This window comes from Thalassophryne amazonica, chromosome 15 (assembly GCF_902500255.1).
Source record: "Thalassophryne amazonica chromosome 15, fThaAma1.1, whole genome shotgun sequence".
Lineage (NCBI taxonomy): Eukaryota > Metazoa > Chordata > Actinopteri > Batrachoidiformes > Batrachoididae > Thalassophryne > Thalassophryne amazonica.
Genome location: NC_047117.1, coordinates 28,447,076 through 28,467,081, shown reverse-complemented (window position 1 = coordinate 28,467,081; position 20,006 = coordinate 28,447,076). Strand labels below are relative to the sequence as shown.

The 20,006-nt window shown below is 42.0% G+C and overlaps 1 protein-coding gene across 1 annotated transcript in view; it reads right to left on the bottom strand.

The window, feature by feature from the left end:
• Positions 1-20,006, bottom strand: part of cxxc4 (CXXC finger 4) — a 102,782-nt gene that overhangs the window by 77,405 nt on the left and 5,371 nt on the right. The window contains exon 2 of the mRNA XM_034188578.1: positions 16,341-17,280. Coding sequence (XP_034044469.1) covers positions 16,341-17,165 — 825 coding nt within the window. The 5' untranslated portion in view covers positions 17,166-17,280. The remainder of the gene's footprint in view (positions 1-16,340; positions 17,281-20,006) is intronic.

Genomic DNA, 20,006 nt, shown 5'->3' with positions numbered 1-20,006 from the left:
ACAAGGACCAAATGTAAATAGAGTACCCATTATTAATAATCGAGGAAAACTTGGACCCTACATACAAGGTGGCCTTGGTGCTGAGAAACTATACTTAAATTGGCCAGAAAAAGATTTTGAAGAAGAAGACTGGGAACTAGCATCTAAAGGATATTATGTCTCAAATTATGAATATAAAAGAGATGCCGACTTAACAGAGACAACAGGACAAAAATTACTTGCTGAACGAGTGTTGAGCGATGCAAGTCTGCAGCATTGGTACATGAAAGGACGCCGAAGAATACCCCAATCGGTTCCAAGATGTCCAGACATCTACCTTTGGATATTAAATGTGATTTACCTACAACTCAAAGACCTGAGATTCACATTGAGATGGGGGATTAATTACGTTTAGCCACTCCAAGGAGTCTATGTTGAAATATACCTTAACCAGTGCTTGATCTGGACGACAAGCCCCAACATGCAACGTCAACTGCACAGACGACTGCAAGACCCAAGATATCCCGTATTAGATAACCAGACATTAAATTTGAGAGTTATCGATCAACCCCTGGCCTGTATGACCTGCCTACCCCCAACCATACCACCAATTTTTGTAAATCAAGACTTCTTCTACCTGTACAGAAGAGGAGTCTGGAACTGTAGTCAAGCAAGGAAAATTCAGCTTCAAATTGAGCCCAAGGATCAAGAAGACAAGCCTATAGTTCCCCTTTATCTAGCCCTATCACAAACCAGGTATTCCGGACACCAGTTTTGGCAGCATTGGCAAGATCTATGGAACTATGTACCCCCACATCAAGTACAGAGGATCCCTGAGGGACCCCTCCCTAAACCTGACAGAATGATTGTTACGATGTGGAAGTGGGCGTGGAAAGGAATGGATTCAGAACTTAAGCACCCATCTCCCATCTACACTCATCTCTCTAAGAGACAACGACTGTTCCCTATGGTAGTGCATCTTGGCAGAAAGAGAAGGAGACTGATGGCGGAGTGACAACTCACTCTGAATCATGCTGCGGACCTTCAAACTGGATGAAAATAATGTAAATAGTCTACGATCCGGGCCTGGAGGACTTACACCATACTTGGAATTACCCTACAAGAAAATATGTTTAAGCTGGCCACAAAAGGATTACAAAGAAAAAGGATGGTTGCTGGGAACAGGAGGATACTTTGTAGATAATGACTCATATAAAAGGACTGCTGATGTTGCAGAACCTGAAATATACACTCCTCTGGAAGCTATCGTGAATAAAGTTGGACAACACTGGAATTGCCCTGGGGTCGGATGGAAGTTTTACCCAATTCCCCGATGTCCAGACTCATACCCCTGCATCTTGAATGTAGTGCATGTTCAGAAAAGGGGCTACAGATTTAAAATAAGGTGGGGACCTAATTATGTTGATCCCTTACAGGGAATGTATGTGGATATTTGGCTTGGATCTTTCCAGATCTGGACCAGCAGGCCCTATATGTTTAAAAGACTTCAACTACAAGAGGCACGTTCAACTTTTTATTTGATTGAGAACCAAACTTTGCCAATATGCACGACAGTACAGTACCTTGACATCGAGAGAGGCGGAAGTCTCCCACCTATTAGAAGTGGATGGCGAACCAGAGTACTAGTGGGGCTTTGGCAACCCCCAAAGGCTATACTGATACGAATTGGTATAAAGTCAGGAAGAGGATTATTTCGGAGATCGACTCCTCTGTACTCTGTGATGGCGCAGTATTTCTACAGTGGAGCGGCATATTGGGATGCCTATGAGGATATCTTGCAGCTACGTAGAGAATTGAATCCTGCATCTTCACAGTGTTTCTACACACCCCAGGGACCACCGCCTGAAATGAAGGAGGTGACAGTCGTCACTTGGAAATGGGCGTGGCGAGGACTAGATATTAGACTCCCATGGCCATCTCCCTTGTTAATTACCCTTCTTCAGCAACGAGCATCAAGCGTCTCTGTTGGGAGCACGAGACAAACAATAGCACCTAAGATCATCTATCTCCGAGATGGGAGAACCACGGGAAGACAGCATGATCACCACACAACCTCAGAGAACCAACGAAAGACCAAGAGAAGGAGAGTTTGGCATAGAAATGCCACTACTGCAACAACCCCAAAAGCTGGAGCCGCTGCCACCAGTACCGAGTGAATTCTACTATGAAAATGTTGGAATAAAGCAGCAGCAACAAAGCCAGCCGTGGAAGAAAAAGTGCCTCCAATGTTGGAGTTGGATGGCCAGACTTACAGCATTATTAGTCAGCATTGCTGTACGTCTAGCTATCCTGTACCACTATGGTAGTACTCCCTGGACCTTAACCCATATCAGGGTCCAGTACGCAACAACTAAAACTTTCCAACAGACATGTTGGGGAGTTGAATCAAGAAACATCCACATGATATGGGACCAGAATTCTACAGAGAAATGGGCAAAGATGAAGAACCTAACCCAGCAGATGCAAAAGAATAAGTGGCTGCAATACTTGAACGACAGTGGGGAATTTCCAACCGTCACTACCAATCACAACCTGACCACCGGAGCAGAAATCCTTCAAAACCTACAAGTGAGGGATCAAGAGATTATCATGGCAACCATCTTACGGTTAAAACAAAGAGAGCAAAGAGAAGTAGGCTGTACTTGGATAAGACCTGAACCTGGTGAGCCAGCCTGGTATTGCTCATGGGGATGCAGAGTACTGCTGGGCTATCGAGCAGGATATTGGGAAAAAGAAGCTGTTTTTCCAGCATCACCACGACATGATGTTTGCAGAATGATAATGCCTACCTGGAAACATTGGGGTAATTATAACCTCACCTGTGACAACACCTGCAGCAGAGTGCCGAAAGTGGATACTACATCTACAATAGTCCCTCCGTTGAACAACGCTACTGACATGAGAACAGGAATACCATATTCCAAACCAACCGCCATCTCACCAGCAGCATTGTTGGGATCCACAAAGATATCACCAACACAGGGGAAAACCAAACCATTCCCTACATCGCCAACACAAGATACCCAGCAAGTATTAGAACCAAAAGTTAAAAGTATTGATAACGCAGCTAAAAATAGATGGAAGAAGATTCATGATTATTGTGTAAAAGAAAAAGTAGCAAAATTAGATATATGTTATTGGAATCGACCTATTGGATGTAAATTTCAAAACTAAATGGTGCTTGCACCAGTCACCGATTTGATACACAGGATTACTTGGAAACAAAAACAGGAGGCAAAACATGATGAATGGCTTAACGACACTTTTCCGTGGGTCTGGAGCGTTCCACTGATACATTTTGAGGGGAATTTTCCAAGGGGAAACACGTGGACTGGGCATAGTTTGCGGGGTCCACATAAAGCAAAATTCTATGTGCAAAAACTACCAAAGCCTGATGAGCTAAGGTCAGTACCTCAGGAAGATTTTAGCAAAATTGATCAATGCGTGACGAATAAAATCTATGGAAGCTTACATGAGACAGAATACCATAATAATTTGGCTGAAGGTTCTGGTAAATCCCCCCGATGTCCCATAGACCAAATTAAGACAGGGAATTGGCTAAGATGGGTATATAACTGTACAAAGTTGTTACAGATTCCAACCATTAAGGGGACCCTTCAAGCATGGCAGGAAGGAGTTAGGCGTAGTAAGGACGTCACCTGGTGGGGAATGGAGAAATATGAAGTTGAAGATTGGGTATTCCCCTGTTTAGATCAAAGTAATAATTATTGGGTTAAATATCAATACATCGCCACGGTCTACTCCAGAGACAGAGCTACTTGGTCCAGTGTGCTCTGGAGACCAAACCCTTATGTTACGCCACGGCCCTGGAAAATGATTTGTAATAGACGTAATACCACATGCACGATAAGCCTTGCCCGCCAAAATTGTAGAAATGTTCCTGGCTGGGAAGAATATTGTGACGCTTACTATGACGGCGAGTACGACACTTACGGCCATCAAACAGTTTGGGAGAAGAACAGTGCAGGCGAATGGATAAGAGCTTTTCCACCCAACGTTGGATGTGCCAAGGCTGTCCTGGGACATGGAATGTCGAAAAGGAAGCAGATCCTAGGCCACATAGTGCCATTTGTTGGTGATGCTTTGATAATGCTTGAGGAAGGATACGCCTTCAAGAAAAGTCTATGCGAAGGACGAGAAATTGTCGGTTATGAATGGTTGGGACCCAATCGGATTTACAATAATGGTACATGTGAATCGCCTGCAGAACATTGGTTGAGCTGTGGAAAAGGAAGAGGTCGGCATGAATGTTCTTGGTGGGAAAGAACGCACATAATAGCTGGAGGAATCATCACCACTTTCGCTGCAGAGACCGGAGAAGTCATTAAAGAAGGTCTCGAAGTAGTGACTGGTTGGATTGGACATTTGTTTGGATGTCTTTGGCCCTATCTGTTAATCATAATAGGACTTATTATTGCTGCAGTGATTGGATATGTTTTGTTAAAAGGAAGTTTCGCAGCTGCCCTGCGCTTGTGTGGGAGGAGCACACAACGCAGTGATATGGAGCCCCTCCTCCGTTAGGGGAGGAGCGATGAAGCCTACAAAGCCCGACGCCGAGACACGCTCTGTTCATTCTGACTTGGGGAGTGAAGGAAGAAGAAGCATCTACATAACAGCATACAAACCTAAGGAGATAAGTAAAAAGAATAAGAGAGCACAATGTCCAACAATACTGGCGGCATAACTGACACCATCTTCAAAGTGAGTAGAGTGGAGTTTACTGCACTACTGTTAATATGGCTGCTATACTGCTGTGTCAGCCGTTGGGACTTACGACAACCACTGCGAATAGTAACGCTACTACATGGATGTGTCAGATTGGCGATCATCAATCTGCACTACGGTCAGAGTGACCTAGGATTGTCTTTATTCATCACTCACGTCCTCGGTCGCTTTACTCTCCAGTTTGACTGTTGGGGAATATGGCAGTACACATCAATTACAATTTGGATGGTGATAGATATGACAGCAATCTTTTACGCCCCGGCAGTGATAGCTGACATTGTGTGTGAAGCTGTGATGGCCCTGACCCTATTGGCGTACATAGCTACGTTAACTGGAGCTGTACAACGCAAGAAACCCTGGCTCTACAAACTTGGACTTATCATAATTTGGGCCTTAGGATGGGGAATATTATCAGCTTTATACTGGCTGTCCATGGTTAGTCAACTAATCCTGCTGTTATGGTTTACGACCTATGATGCTTGCTTCCCGCGTACAGCTCCTTCAGCTACAGCGGGAATGCTAACGTCATCACAGTCCCACTCTCCTACGGTGATCATGAGGCGTCTCTGGCGTACATCTGAATAATCCAGACGAACACTTTTGCTTGCTTGCAATATAATAGTTAAAAGACTAATGTTTCCTCTTACACTATAGGGGGATATAAGATGTATTCATTGTCAAGCCACCCTGGAACAAGCGCTCTACTTCTGGGAGATAACACCGACTCTGTGGTGCCCGACGTGTTATAGCAACAACTTCGCTGTTCAAGTGGCACGAGGAATAGTGGGACAGAAGGATACATCTTTTCTGCTCCAGCTACCATCAGTTGCATACATAAAAATTGAGATCGAGGCAGACATGATCTGGTATTCTCTCTTGAGTGATCAAATACGATCTGACACTATAGTGTCTCCAGAAGGATATATGTATTGCCCCGTGTTTACCAAAATGTGGATGTATCCTACGGGAATAAGATTCTCCACAGCTCATCTTGCTGATGGCCGGATCGTGGCCATTGGTCCTTCATTACCACCAGTTCCACGTTCATCTCCACAGCGCACTGCGGAGGTTGGAGTGCAAACCGAGGATATGAACTGGTGTTTGGAGGCCCTCACGCAGGTGTTCCTGGATGAACACCTTCAACAACCCGAGCCTGAGGATATTCACGCTGAAGCTTCAACTCAAACGAAGGATACATCACCACGGCCATCTACACCAATTACATCGTGTTATACACCCGTCACCCCCACTTCACCATGCGCACCATCATTCCCTGACGGATTATCATCTCAGGAATATGAGGCAACTCCGTCTCCATCGGGATTACCATCACAATCACCGCTACTGGAAGAGCAGCCTTCTGATGGCGACAGCAATCTACAGATGGGCGGAGAGGAGTACGTGGTGCTGGATGAGTGTCGTTCAACTCCAGCTCCTCCTGTTCTGTCTCCGATGGTGGATGAAAAAGAAGTGCTCACCCTTCACCCTGTCGACGATGACGAGGATGTTTTTATGGAGGTATAGAGAGATCGACAGAGCTTCAAGTCATGGAGGGGGTGTCAGGAAAAATGACTTTAAGCTTGCTTTCAGCTTGTTTTCATCTTGGAATATAATATGAGCCATGGAATTAATATACATGCTGTTGGATTAAACTGCACAGTGTTTGGTACCTTACAGGAGTAAGTGAGGTCATACCGGACTTTTCCATTGCAAATGGGGAGGCCCACGGAATTAACTCAGTGGTGGAGACGATGGAATATGTCTAAGAATGATTCTAACATGAGAAGTATAATCAAATGAAGTATTAATGTGTTAAAAGTAATGTCTAAAAATGATTCTAACATGACAAGTATGATTAAATGAAGTATTAATGTGTTAAAATTAAGAGTTGATTAGAAAAAGTATGTTACAAATAAGTGAAATGAATGATTATATGAGTTGTTTTTCATAAAGAATGCAGAGTCAGAGAGAAAGAGGAAGTGAAGATGATGTTGCAAGCAGGGCAAGAAAAGCTGATGATAAACTGATCAAATGATTAAGATGTTGGTAAAATATGAAATGAATAATAAGGAATGGAAATGGTTGTATATGATCATATGATTTGTCTTTATGTAAAAGAGAGCTGTAATGAAATGACTGAATATGATTGATGTGATTCTAAAGAAATGATTTAAAAGAATGAATTCTCAGAAGAGTGAAGTGTTAACAGAAAAGAGGAACTTGAGCAATAAGTTACTGGTAAGGAGCTGCAGAAGATTTCCAGTAAGGGAAGGAGAAGGGAGGAGGTTTTGAGTCAACAGTGTCCCCATGGTAACCAAGATCATCTGAAGACAACAAGAGTCAAGCACATATATAAACTGTGAAACACCAGGAAACGGGGTTTTTCTTCCAGGGAGAGGTGCTGTTGCCACTTCTCCCCTGCTACGAGGAAATCACAAGACTTGACCATCTTGTGAGCAGCAATTGGAATCGTGCAGTGAGAGGATTGGAGCCATAAAGATCGTTTGAGAGAGTTTTCAACTCCCACTCAGGCCGTCCAGTCACGGAGTAGCAGAACATTGGAGAATAATCACTGGCCTTAAGTCTGAGTGGGCAATGTTCAACGTTTTCTCTCTCAAGGAACATCACAGCATACCAGAATGGATTAGATCAACTTTTGGTTGATTGAAGAAGGAATAAACTCTTATGTGGATTAACTTCCTGAAGGATTACAACATCACACAAGGATCGTGGTCAGCTAACGACTAATAGCTGATGAAGAGGAAATCAAGTTCATCGAGCTGGGGACTTTAACCTCAAAAACCTCCTTTCCTCACTCCTAGAAATAATTGTTAAGAAGTCAATCCAGTCCCAGTCAAAATAAGATCAGTCAGAATTATTGAATCAAAACCAAAAAATCTCTGCTAATCATCATTCTAATTATACTTGAATTACTGTTGTGAAATTATCACCATATAATCTATGTTGATTATGTTATTGGCACTTGCAAAACCTGCAATAAATTTCCAAGCATGCAGTTAAAGTGTTAAGGCTCGGACATTGGATTATTGATGCTTCTTAAGGTGTAAAAGTTAAAGTTCATTGGGTGTACAACATCAAAAAGGCTCTAAAAGGTTAGTCTGGTTTTTTAATGAAAATAACACATCCTGCGGACTCGCTGTACGAGTCACTAAATTCAAAATCTAGCAACATTCCAAGAGCCCTGATCCATAAGAGGAGAGCTGCCGTTAACGGGCATGGCCGGTTCGTATCCTGGTTCCAGAGGAGGCTATTCGACCGGGGTGCGAGATCAGCGTCAGCAGGGTGGACGTCCGGATGGAGGCAGTGAGCGGCTAGACGAATCTCCTCGCCACCAGCTTGAACAGCCTTTGTGCAGCCCTGCCGGGTAATACCCGTGGAGACACGAAGGTCGGACCCCAGAGACGGAGAGCTGGTTTAGTACACAAACACACTCATCGGAGGGTGAGCGTGTGCCGTGTATCTAAAAAAAAAAGCGGGATCTGACTATATATATATATATACACACACCACACACACACATACATACTATATCTATATATCTGTGTGTAGTCCAACTGTTACGCATGGAGACATTTATTCTGGAAGAAAAAAATGACATATTAAACCATTAACTCCTTAAATATGCCAGATTTTGTACAATTAATGATTCTTATTTATTATTTTTTGTGTGACCTCTGTGTTGGAACAGCATTCTCTCAAGTGCAATAAATTAATGCAAAGGGTTCAAATGTGAAAAATACAGATGCCATCAGTGTTCACTGCATTTCCTTTTGACCTTGATAAATCATGTTGCGTGTGCAAACCTCACCTATTTGCACGTTCCCTCCCACAATTTTGCACATTCAGGTGGACAAACCTTAAAGTGCATTTTCATGAAGGCAGATTCAGCAAATGAACAATATGAGGTATTTTGATTATATGACATGTGCTATATAGTCAGTACCATCTGTTACCATCTGTTATAGAAGTGCTACCATTAGTAAATCAGGCCCTGCATGTTACAGATGTCAAGCTGAACAATAACAAATGTACACAATTCAATCTTAGAAACAATGAACACAGCCTCATTTTTTTTGAATGCCAAATAACTCATGAAACAAAATATCTGCAGTTTACAAGAGTAAATGAAGCTTATATTACTAAGTTTGACTTGACAATCATCTTGCTGTGATTCCAAAATCCTCTCCTACACATACGCATATATTTGAATTTTATGGAAGACGTTAATTTTGAACCACTTGTTGCCAGCTGCTTACAAACCCATGTCTCAGGAAACAAAAATGACATTTAGATGTTTTTGCTTAACTTGCAGTTTTTAAAATTTTAGAAATAGCAAAGCCACTTTTTCCCCCTGAGCACCTGCACAGAAATAAAAGCACATACGAGTAAACAGATGGGAAGATGTAGGCCGCTCGTATTCAAGTATTAGTGCATTGGAAAGTTAATGAAGGACCTTTGAGCCATAGAAGCTCAATCTCTGCAAAGGTAACTGCTCTGGAAATGTTAGGTTAGATGAGATTCGCCTGCCAGACTAATCCATCCTGTAAGCAGCACACACACACACACACACACACACACACACACACACACACACACACACACACACACACACACACACACACACACACACACACACACACACACACACACAGAGAGAGAGAGAGCGCAGAATCTGCAGTGACACAGAGGAATTCTCTAGGGCCTTGCATTAGCGTGCGAAATTAAAGGGGGTATTAAATTAAATTGGCTCTCCGATTTCAGGGGTGTGTGTAAAATTCTGATTTGCATTTTCCACTGCTGCTTAAGATATAATTAGTTCAGGGTGATTCCCATGTGGAAAACACTGACCGCCAAATCCAACTGGCTGCCAGCAGCTTATCATCTCTTCCAAGGCACAAAAAAAAAAAAAAAAAAATGTTCACCATTCTCATCATGGGCGCGTCTGTGCACATGCACCGAGCAGTATGTGAGTGCACACATGATGGTGTACAGACACACGTGCAAATTCAGCTGCAAAAGTCAGATTCATCACACTTTGCAATCAAATGGAGCTGAACAGCAGGCAAAAGGATCGGGTGAGGTGGGGGGTGGGACGGGGGGCGCTCCCCCGCTAATGCACGTGTAAAAGTTTGTCTGCCAACTTTGCATTTCTAAGACGCCTTTAAACTCAAACCCATTTCCGCGGCAGACGGTGCACACCTGTAATTACACACATGGAGTCAAAAATAACAATTACTGGTGAAGACGTCCATAATATGAATTACTGAAGCCGCCAAAGGAGCCGTTGCTTTTAAAAGCAAGTGGTTTCGGAGCTTTCACAGTCCTGGTAATTCTAACTATCTTTGCAAATGGATGTTTTCCAAAAGTCACTCTACCCATGCATTATAAATGTGCTTCCTGGACACCTGTTTGGGTCACCTGCTCGTAAATGAGGCAGACATTAAATGAGCTTCTAATTGCTACCTCTACAGCATGCACATCTAAAATAAACCTTCAGTGACCCCTGAGATTAAGCTTCTGTGTCCCCAACTTACCTCGAAAATGTGCCCATTAACAAACATTAAATATCTCACAATTTGTCTGCACTGTTTGACGTCACACACAGCATATTCTATATCTGATAGAATACTGATTTTAAAGCTACAGTGTGTAAGATTTAGTGTCATCCAGTGGTGAGGTTGAAGACTACATTATACCAGTAAACAGAGTATGGGGGAGCAATCACTCATTCCTCTTCTTTTTTCTTCAGATTCCTCTATTTTTTTATTCAGTCTTCAGGTCATGCTGCAAATTGTAAAAGATGGAATATGTATGTCCCGTTTGAGCTCCTGTATCAACATGGCTGTGCAACATGGCGGCCTCTAAGAGGGAGGCCGCTCCCACGTAGATATGAACGTCTTATTCTAGGCTTATCAAAACAAAACGATTCATTGCTGCAGGTAATCACACACGAATGAACAGATGCTTATAAATGCTGTACTCCATCTCTACTAACAACTACTCCTAAATCCAACACACTGTAGCTTTAACCTCAAGATGTTGAGCAAAGTATTTCGAACTTATGGCTACATGAAACAGAAATATCAGTACACCCATATGCAGCTATAGTGTACGCATGGGTTTTATTTCCTTGGTGGAATGACTGGGTGTCAGCCAAAGACAAAATGGTTTGGTTGTAAGAAGAATCTGTTAAAAATCAGGGTCATGGGCCAAGGTCAAAAGGCTTATGGAATGTTTAAAATCGTTTTTCTAAGAATTGGTCAAAGAAATACCCATGGTTACTTTGAAACATGAATACAAATTTGTGCATTAACTTTATCTTGGTCACATGACCTATGACCTTGGGTGACCTTGAATAGTCCAACTCATGGTTAGAACTATCAAACTCAAATCAATATGGATTAAACATGGTGGAAGGGTCTCTTAATTCTGCCTTAAAGATGCCTATGATATCCAGACATACAATACTGTGCAAAAATCAGATGCTGCAAAATCAAGACATTTGTAAATATCAAATAATATGTAATAAGTACTGCTAAGCATTAAAGACGAAAGACATGACATATTATTGCTGTTTACCTTTAAAATTGAATGATTATGGTTCTGAGTTTTCTAAATTTAGTGGTTATGTACAATTTAATTTTGTTGTGTGTTCAACGTGTTGTGAACCCGCTTATGTAAAGCATCTGAATACTCCACAATATACAACCCCAGTTCCAATGAAGTTGGGACGTTGTGTAAAATGTAAATAAAAACAGAATACAATGATTTGCAAATCCTCTTCAACCTATATTCAACTGAATACAGCACAAAGACAAAATATTTAATGTTCAAACTGATAAACTTTATTGTTTTTGTGCCAGTATTTGCTCATTTTGAAATGGAGGCACGTTTCAAAAAAGTTGTATGTTTACCACTGTGTTACATCACCTTTCCTTCTAACAACACTCAATAAGCGTTTCAGAACTGAAGACACTAATTGTTGAAGCTTTGTTGGTGGAATTCTTTCCCATTCTTGCTTGATGTACAACTTCAGTTGTTCAACAGTCCGGGGTCTCCGTTATCGTATTTTGCGCTTCATAATGGGCCACACATTTTCAATGGGCGACAGGTCTGGACTGGAGGCAGGCCAGTCTAGTACCCGCACTCTTTTACTATGAAGAAACGCTGTTGTAACACATGCAGAATGTGGCTTGGCATTGTCTTGCTGAAATAAGCAGGTACGTCCCTGAAAAAGACGTTGCTTGGATGGCAGCATGTGTTGCTCCAAAACCTAGATGTACCTTTCAGCATTGATGGTGCCATCACAGATATGTAAGTTGCCCATTCCATGGGCACTAACACACCCCCATACCATCACAGATGCTGACTTTTAAATTTTGCGCTGGTAACAATCTGGATGGTCTTTTTCCTCTTTTGTCTGGAGGACACGACGTCCATGAGTTCCAAAAACAATTTGAAACGTGGACTCATCAGACCACAGCACACTTTTCCACTTTGCGTCTGTCCATTTCAAATAAGCTTGGGCCCAGAGAAGGCAGCAGTGTTTCTGGTTATTGTTGATGTATGGCTTTCGCTTTGCATGGTAGAGTTTTAACTTGCACTTGTAGATGTAGCAACGAACTGTGTTAACTGACAATGGTTTTCTGAAGTGTTCCTGAGCCCACATGGTAAGATCCTTTACACAATGATGTCGGTTTTTAATGCAATGCCGCCTGAGGGATCGAAGATCAGGGGCATTCAGTGTTGGTTTTCGGCTATGCCGCTTACGTGTAGAAAGTTCTCCAGATTCTCTGAATCTTCTGATTATATTATGGATTGTAGATGATGGAATCCCTAAATTCCTTGCAATTGAACGTTGAAACATTGTTCTTAAACTGTTGGACTATTTTTTTCACGCAGCTGTTCACAAAGTGGTGATCCTCGCCCAATCTTTGCTTATGAAAGGCTGAGCCTTTTGGGGATGCTCCTTTCATACCTAATCATGACACTCACCTGTTTCCAATTAACTTGTTCACCTGTGGAATGTTCCAAACAGATGTTCTTTGAGCATTCATCAACTTTCCCAGTCTTTTGCTGCCCCTGTCCCAGCTTTTTTGAAACGTGTTGCAGACATTCATTTCAAAATGAGCAAATATTTGCACAAAAACAAAAAAGTCTATCAGTTTGAACATTAAACATCTTGTCTTTGTGGTGTATTCAACTGAATATAGGTTGAAGAGGATTTGCAAATCATTGTATTCTGTTTGTATTTACATTTTACACAACGCCCCAACGTCATTGTAATTGGGGTTATAAACATCTGAGCAATCCTGCGCATGACTTTAGACTAGGTTTTCAGTGGTTTATTGCACAATTGATTTCTCCTCCCTTGCTATATGCACCACAACTGTGCTGGATCACGTCTCATTTTAGGACCAAGACTCCCATGGCTGCACAAATAAGTGTACTTATAAGGTAAAGGTGGTAAATCTGTTTGTCTTTAAGAGGCTGCTGCAAAGGTGCGGTGTGCAGTGTGAATTCAGCACAGTTCAAATCACAGCCATACCCTCCATTTTTCCATATATGCTAAGCCACACCCACTTCCAACAAATTTAATCAAACAAGGCTACATTTCCATTAACACGTACAAATGACACGATTCTGATCTTTTACTCATGTGGCAAGTGTCGGATTTGCATTCTGAATATGCAAATGTTTTTTCTTTAAACAGCGTCTGATATTTCAGCTCTGATTTCGGTAACATAAACACGTAGAAACAAATCAGACATGCATCTGGTTGCTGCCAAAGAGTCTATGGTTCAAACACACAGATTGGAATTTCATTGTAATGTGACTCATCCCAAATTCATGCTTGTTCTTCCCTGAGGACAGGGATAGCCGTGATCATTACTACATACAACTACACTGTAACAACTGCTGCAATGTGTCTTCTCCATCTGACAAAATACAAAAAAAAAAAAAAAACAGATTGACAGTGCCCTAAATGTTTAAAATATTTTATGCCATTAGATGTTTGACTGGTCATGACAATGACCCTGGGAGCACTGTTTTCAGAATCAAAACAAAGTTTCACTTCTCGGCCACTCCTCCCCAACCCGCCTTCTTCCTCCACACTAATCAGAACAAACGGCATTTGGAGCCTTTTAACAAATTTATTTATGCTCACAGGCGAATGACGTCACAGACAGGCGTGGAAAAACTCACGCATGCACACAAGGGTTCAAGCTTGTCTGACGTAAAAACATATGAATCAAATCCATATAGTTTTAAAAAAATAATAAAAAGGTCCGTTACTTTATTGACAGACCTCGTATGTGGATTCCAGTCTGACCACAGAGGCTTTTTTAGCCTCTAAATGTGATTTTTGGGCATTTTTCTACCTGCTGCCTGCCATCTTGAACAGAATTAATCAGCTATGCACTGTGTACTGCTGTCTCTTGATAAACAGGGGGAGGGGTAAAGGTTTCACAGAGCAAGACTCACATGCACAAAATGTGTACAGGTTGAAATCGCATGCACTGAATATGCATGTGTGACCAGACCAAGAAAGTAAACAGGAAACAGAAAAGCTCAGAGTACAGAGGGAGTGTTGCTTCATTTGTTGCACAGGACACCACAAAGCCACAACATATTTGCATAGAAAATAGATGAAGGCTGCTTTATTAATGTGTAAAATGTCATTTAGGACATCTTCAACTCTTTGTGTAACTCTAAAAATGCTTTGAATGCTTTTTTCACCTCAAACAATGTTTTGTTTACATCCACCTTGGAAATCTTGGCACCTGGGGAGGTTCAGATCAAAATCATGCATGGGCCTCTTAAGGAAAAAGATGTAAAAATGCAGCGCAAAAAAACAACAACATTAAGTCACAATGAAAAAAAAGAAAAAATTCAAATACATATAGTCAGAAAAACAGAACCGGGCATCAATACCTGTTGTGTAAATGTAGTGTTAAAATTAAGCAAAACACTCCACTTACGGAACACAGACACAGATATTTTGCCATGCTACGTAAGTACAATGTGACGCTACCAAGAACACTCATCAGTGCTAGGTGATATGCGGCACTTATACTCTGTCTCAAACCTATTACAAATTCTGGCACAGTCAGATGTAATATTTAAAAAAAACAAGACCTCCTCAGGAGGGATATCCGGCATTAAACTTGTGCCAAATCAACATGCCGGCCTATGCCTGATCCGCATTGGTAATCCCGAGCAAGCGGGAGCACCTAAAAGAATTACACACACTCAGATAGCAAGTACCTTCACTAAATTCCTAACTATCCATCTTAAACAGGCTGAAGCACAGGTGGGAGCGCTGTTTCACCAGAGTACAAATATTGTGAAAATCAGGAGGAGATGGTGCAAAAATGTGAATTAAATAATGATCATCCTGGATCCGGATGCCTCAAAATCACAGCAATTTTTCCTTGACACAAGCCCTACATGTCCACCGGATTTCAAGAAAATCAGTTTACATCTTTTTAAAATGTCTTGCAGACAAAGAGTCAATCAAACCGACTGATGAAAATGAAACTGACAAAAGAATGAACAGTTGCAAAGAACCAAAGAATTCATACATGGTGCTTTTTCCATAAGTACATCACATAATTTATAATTAACCTGTTTTTTTATATTTAATTCTCTCTATGTAAACAGTTAATTAATTAACAAATTGCCCTCAGGTTGTGTATATGTGTGGCTTATATCAGCTCATGTTAAGTCACCATTCAAACTCTCAGGATAAAGAGAATCAGGTTTGCTTATTAACATTCCTGTTCCGTCTGCACCCTGGATAACCGCATGTCTGCTGCGGAATAAATCTATTAAAGCGAACCTTTAAAAACAACACTGCTGTCTGATTGTACCCTAATGAATCCTCTTGCTGCCACTCTCAGTTGTGCCACGACAAATTTTCTTCCTTTCCTAAGTGCCGCTGATTTGATTTTGCGTCTATACCTTTTTGATCACACTCTAACTTCCCACAATGACACACATAGAATATGAAATTATTCCATCTTATGCTGGACATGCATGGTGGATTTGCAAGAGAACGGGGAGGGGGGGGAATCAGCCCCCACCCCCTCCCGCTCTGGGTTGTTTTTGAGGAACGCCATCAGCAGCCCGCCATCACTCTCACCATTTCTTGGTGGTCGGAGGCTGAGGCTTTGTGGGATATTGATTCTCCCCATCCAGAGACGGTTTTCATAATTGGTTAAAATGACCGGGTGCAGAGAAGGGATGGCTCTCTGCTGAAAACCATTTCCCAGCCCTGCTTGGAGCCGAGCCAAGCTCGGGGTTGTTCAGATGCGTTCCAGCCCCAGCCTGACTGGCAGCAATTAGGGGTGTCTGAGCCAAGCTCAGCTTGTGCGCCGCACAAACACCCCTAATTACTGCCAATTAGGCTAGGCGGGTAGGCAGATTTGAGAAGCCGGGGGGATGTTCAGGCATGGGTGGGCATGGAAACAATTTTCAAGGGCTTAGAACGTGACTGGATGAAAAGGTTAATGCTTTGGAGTGCGAGGGGATAATAACACAAGAAGGGGAAGCGCAGCCCCGGTGCTCACCTCCAGCGACGAGCCCGGCTTCTTCTTCAGCTCCTCGCATTTCCTAAATTTGCAGATCTGGTGGCCCGTTTTGCGGTTCCGACAACTGCTGCAGACACCACAGTTGATTAGTCGCCTACAGGGTGCACAGACCCCACACCTTTTCCTTTTCTTCTTCGCTGGGTTTCCACTGGATGCTGAGGAATTATTCTGTGGGCAGTCTGCCAGATTGGCAATTTGAAACGCACTGTCTGTAACGGCTGCTGAAGCTGCGGGGGAGTGAAGGGCTGTCATGACGATGACCCCGGGAGGTAATGAGATGCCCCCTAAAGCCGGAATAGTGGAAAAAGTTCCAACGCGTTCTGGGAGATTCATTATCTCTGCTTCAGCAGCGCCGCATTTCAGCTTGTTCATGCATTCTCCTGCTAAAGGTCTGCAGTGTTCGGGGGATAAGGTAGAGAGGAAATTATTATTTGCCATTTGCAGCGTCTCTGGCGGCACGCCAGGCTTCCCCGGCCTCTGGGAGTCATTTCTATGCATGCTGGTCCTATTAGGGTTTATTGCCGCTGATTTCCTTCCCCAGAGCATGGCGTTATCGCAGTTCCAAGGGGACATGCCAATTCTCGCACTGGGAAAAATGGGTGTTGTGATGCGAGCAATCTTTGCAGTCTGCGGAAATGCCCCGTTGGTTTTATAAAAGTTTGCAAAAGACCTGTACCTTTCCATTTCGGCGTTATAATCCAAAAGCTGGCTTAATCCACCATCCTGAAGATTATCCTTTTGTAAGAGAGACACATCTGCGTTCTGTCCATTTTCGATGCAAAGTGCATTGTTTATGTTAGACATGGCTGACAAACAGTTGTCGACGTTTGGGAGGCGAGAATGAGGTTACGGCGGCCTTCGGTCGAACTGAAGATGGTTAAGAACAGTGTGGCAGCATCCTGGTCTATCGTCTCCGGCGCTAAAAAAGAAAGAAAAAAAAACAAAGACAAAAATAAAAACAACAGTTACACATAAAAGAAGCTCTTAAAAAAATTTTTCTACAGTTCAGCTTTTCTCTCCGGATAGCTGCTGAATATTTTTTATATTTTGACGTTTTATAATGGAACTACTAGAGCAGATCCTCATCTGGTGACAATATTGTGATAGCTGTGACAGAACAACATATCATTATAATGGGGAAAGGAATTAGCATGTTTCCAAAAATGTCACATTTTCGAGATTATTTCAGATCTCCTGTCAAAGGACTCTTAGCATATTTTGAGGAAAGTCCAGTAAGCTCCATTCGCAAAGGGAATAAATGTATTTGGATAAACTAAACTGGGTTTACATTTCATCAAAATACAGACATTTAATATTTAATCCAAAACGTGGCTTGTTGAAAAACACCTCACAAGAATTTATGACGGCAGCAGCTGGAAACAGATGATTTTTGCAGTTTTTATTGATATATATAGTGGACAAATCCTCTGTGAAATCACCCATAGTTTTGCTGAAAAAATGTGTCAGAAACTCAGATTAGGCGGCTCCAAGTGTTGCCATCATGGCAGTACTTAACTCCACCTAACACCTGGTTAAATGGCTAAAGATCAAACACACACTCCCCCAACCACCATTACCTCTGCCTCTGCTAACAGGGCCCTTAACCCAGCACATAACTGTCACTCAAACCAACCACACCCTGAATTATTCATAGCTTTATATCTTAAAATAGCATAAATAGATATAAAAATTCACACACACACCCCACCCCCGTACAGTTGTCATGAATGGGGAAACTAATTATACAGACCAAAACAGCTTGTTGTACTTTTCTTAAACATATTTATTTCTGTGCTAAAGTTGGGGGTTTTAACATGGAGGACAACTGGGAGTGACTCACTTTGAGAGCCAGCCTCAAAATAAGTCAAGGAACTGTTAGATTTGACACTTCCGCAATGGCTTCATGCTTCAGCGCTGAAGACTGGGACTTCATTTTACCTAAAGCCTGCCATATAAAAACTTTAAACATGAATATTTTCAGATATATCTGATCAGCATTAGCTTGTGCATTTCATTTACTCATTCATTCGTGAGCAGCTCTATTCCATTAACTGAATGAGAGCAAAGACATCCACTGGTCAGTTTACATCCGGATCATAAACCAGATCAACGACAGCATCAGCCGCCTCAGGATAGGCAGTGTGTGTATGTTTGTGTGTGTGTGTGTGTGCTTGTAGGTGTGCACGTGTGGCGGTGCTCCATTTCCTTTCTCCCTCCTCCCGTCTGTCTGGATTTGGTTTCCACAGATAAAAGCCTATTAGACACATCTCCCCCTGCTTCCATTACCTTTTCTCTTAATTGCCAAAGCTGATCCATCGCTGGAACACTAAAGCTGTTCAAATCACTTCCACGGCGCTAGCCAGCAGCTGTCTTGAAAAAAATATGAATTCTGAATATGCGCTCATGCTGGGTGGCATTATTAAGGTCCTCTGGATGCTAAAGTGCATCCCTAGCTTCCAAACATGAGGTAAATATGATGAGGTAAATATGTGCCTTCTGAGCATTAGCAAGCTAAGTTATTTAGTGGATGTAATCTCAATACTGTCCCAGTGGCTGGAGCAGAGGCCTTAAATTGTCGGCGGAGGGACTGGGTTACTGACACAAACCACTAATTTATGACTCGTGCAATGGCTTACCATTAAATATAGCTTATATAACAAATTTCCTAAGGATCTCATATCCCAGTCAGTCAGTCAGTCCCCTCTATCTCAGGAAAAACACGTGCGCGAGCATTACTGTATCCAAGGCGCCAAAGCATTTTGAGAATACATTGTTTGAAGTAATGTTCAATTTTACAGTATCCACATAGTTATCAGACTAGTCTAAACGTAACAGATAACGTTTCAGCAGCAGAAGTTATCATTGATAAGTAATGCTAATCTGACGTTAGATAAATTAGCACGAGGTTAGCTGTCATTAACGTCAATAATGTTGTTCAGCTTATCCTTCTGATTCTTGTGTGGGGCATGTGTGAGGGTGGGGGATAACATAGATAATGCTATGTAGCTAGGTTATGTGAGCTAAATTTGTAAATTTAACATTAGTTATTACTAGCAGGTCTGTTTTTCTTAAAGCCCAGCAAATTAAATTTCCAATGTTTTCCAACAGAGATGTAGAGATATAGGGAGAGTTGATATAAACACCTTGTCCTCTATTTATTTTTGGCCAATTCTAAAGGTCGGTCATCCAGGCAGTTAACCTCGAGGGACAGGTTTTCTCTGTGAAAACACACACAAAGCAAATACATTTAATTTGGTCACTTTTCAATGGGGTCAGACTCATCAATAAAGTCAATTTAATGCTTCAATGCTACAATTGGTTCATTTCAGGTCATCTTAGTGTATAAATCTGACCATTCGAGGCAATGATAGCTGTCAGCTGGCCGCTAGAAGCAAGTTAGAGACAATTTTAAAAAATGGCTGATTTCAATAAAACAGCATACAGCCCAAGCGTGTTGTCACTGAGCGGCCAGACATGGAAATGCAAATTCTCGCCTTTGGATTGGCCACTTCACCACATCACGTGTGTGCTGACCTCAAGAATTGTAGAAAAAACTACCAAGATCTCAGCACTGTATAAATACTCTGTTACGAGTAAAAGTCATGACTGAAAACCTTAATTACAAAATTATTACAATCACATTAC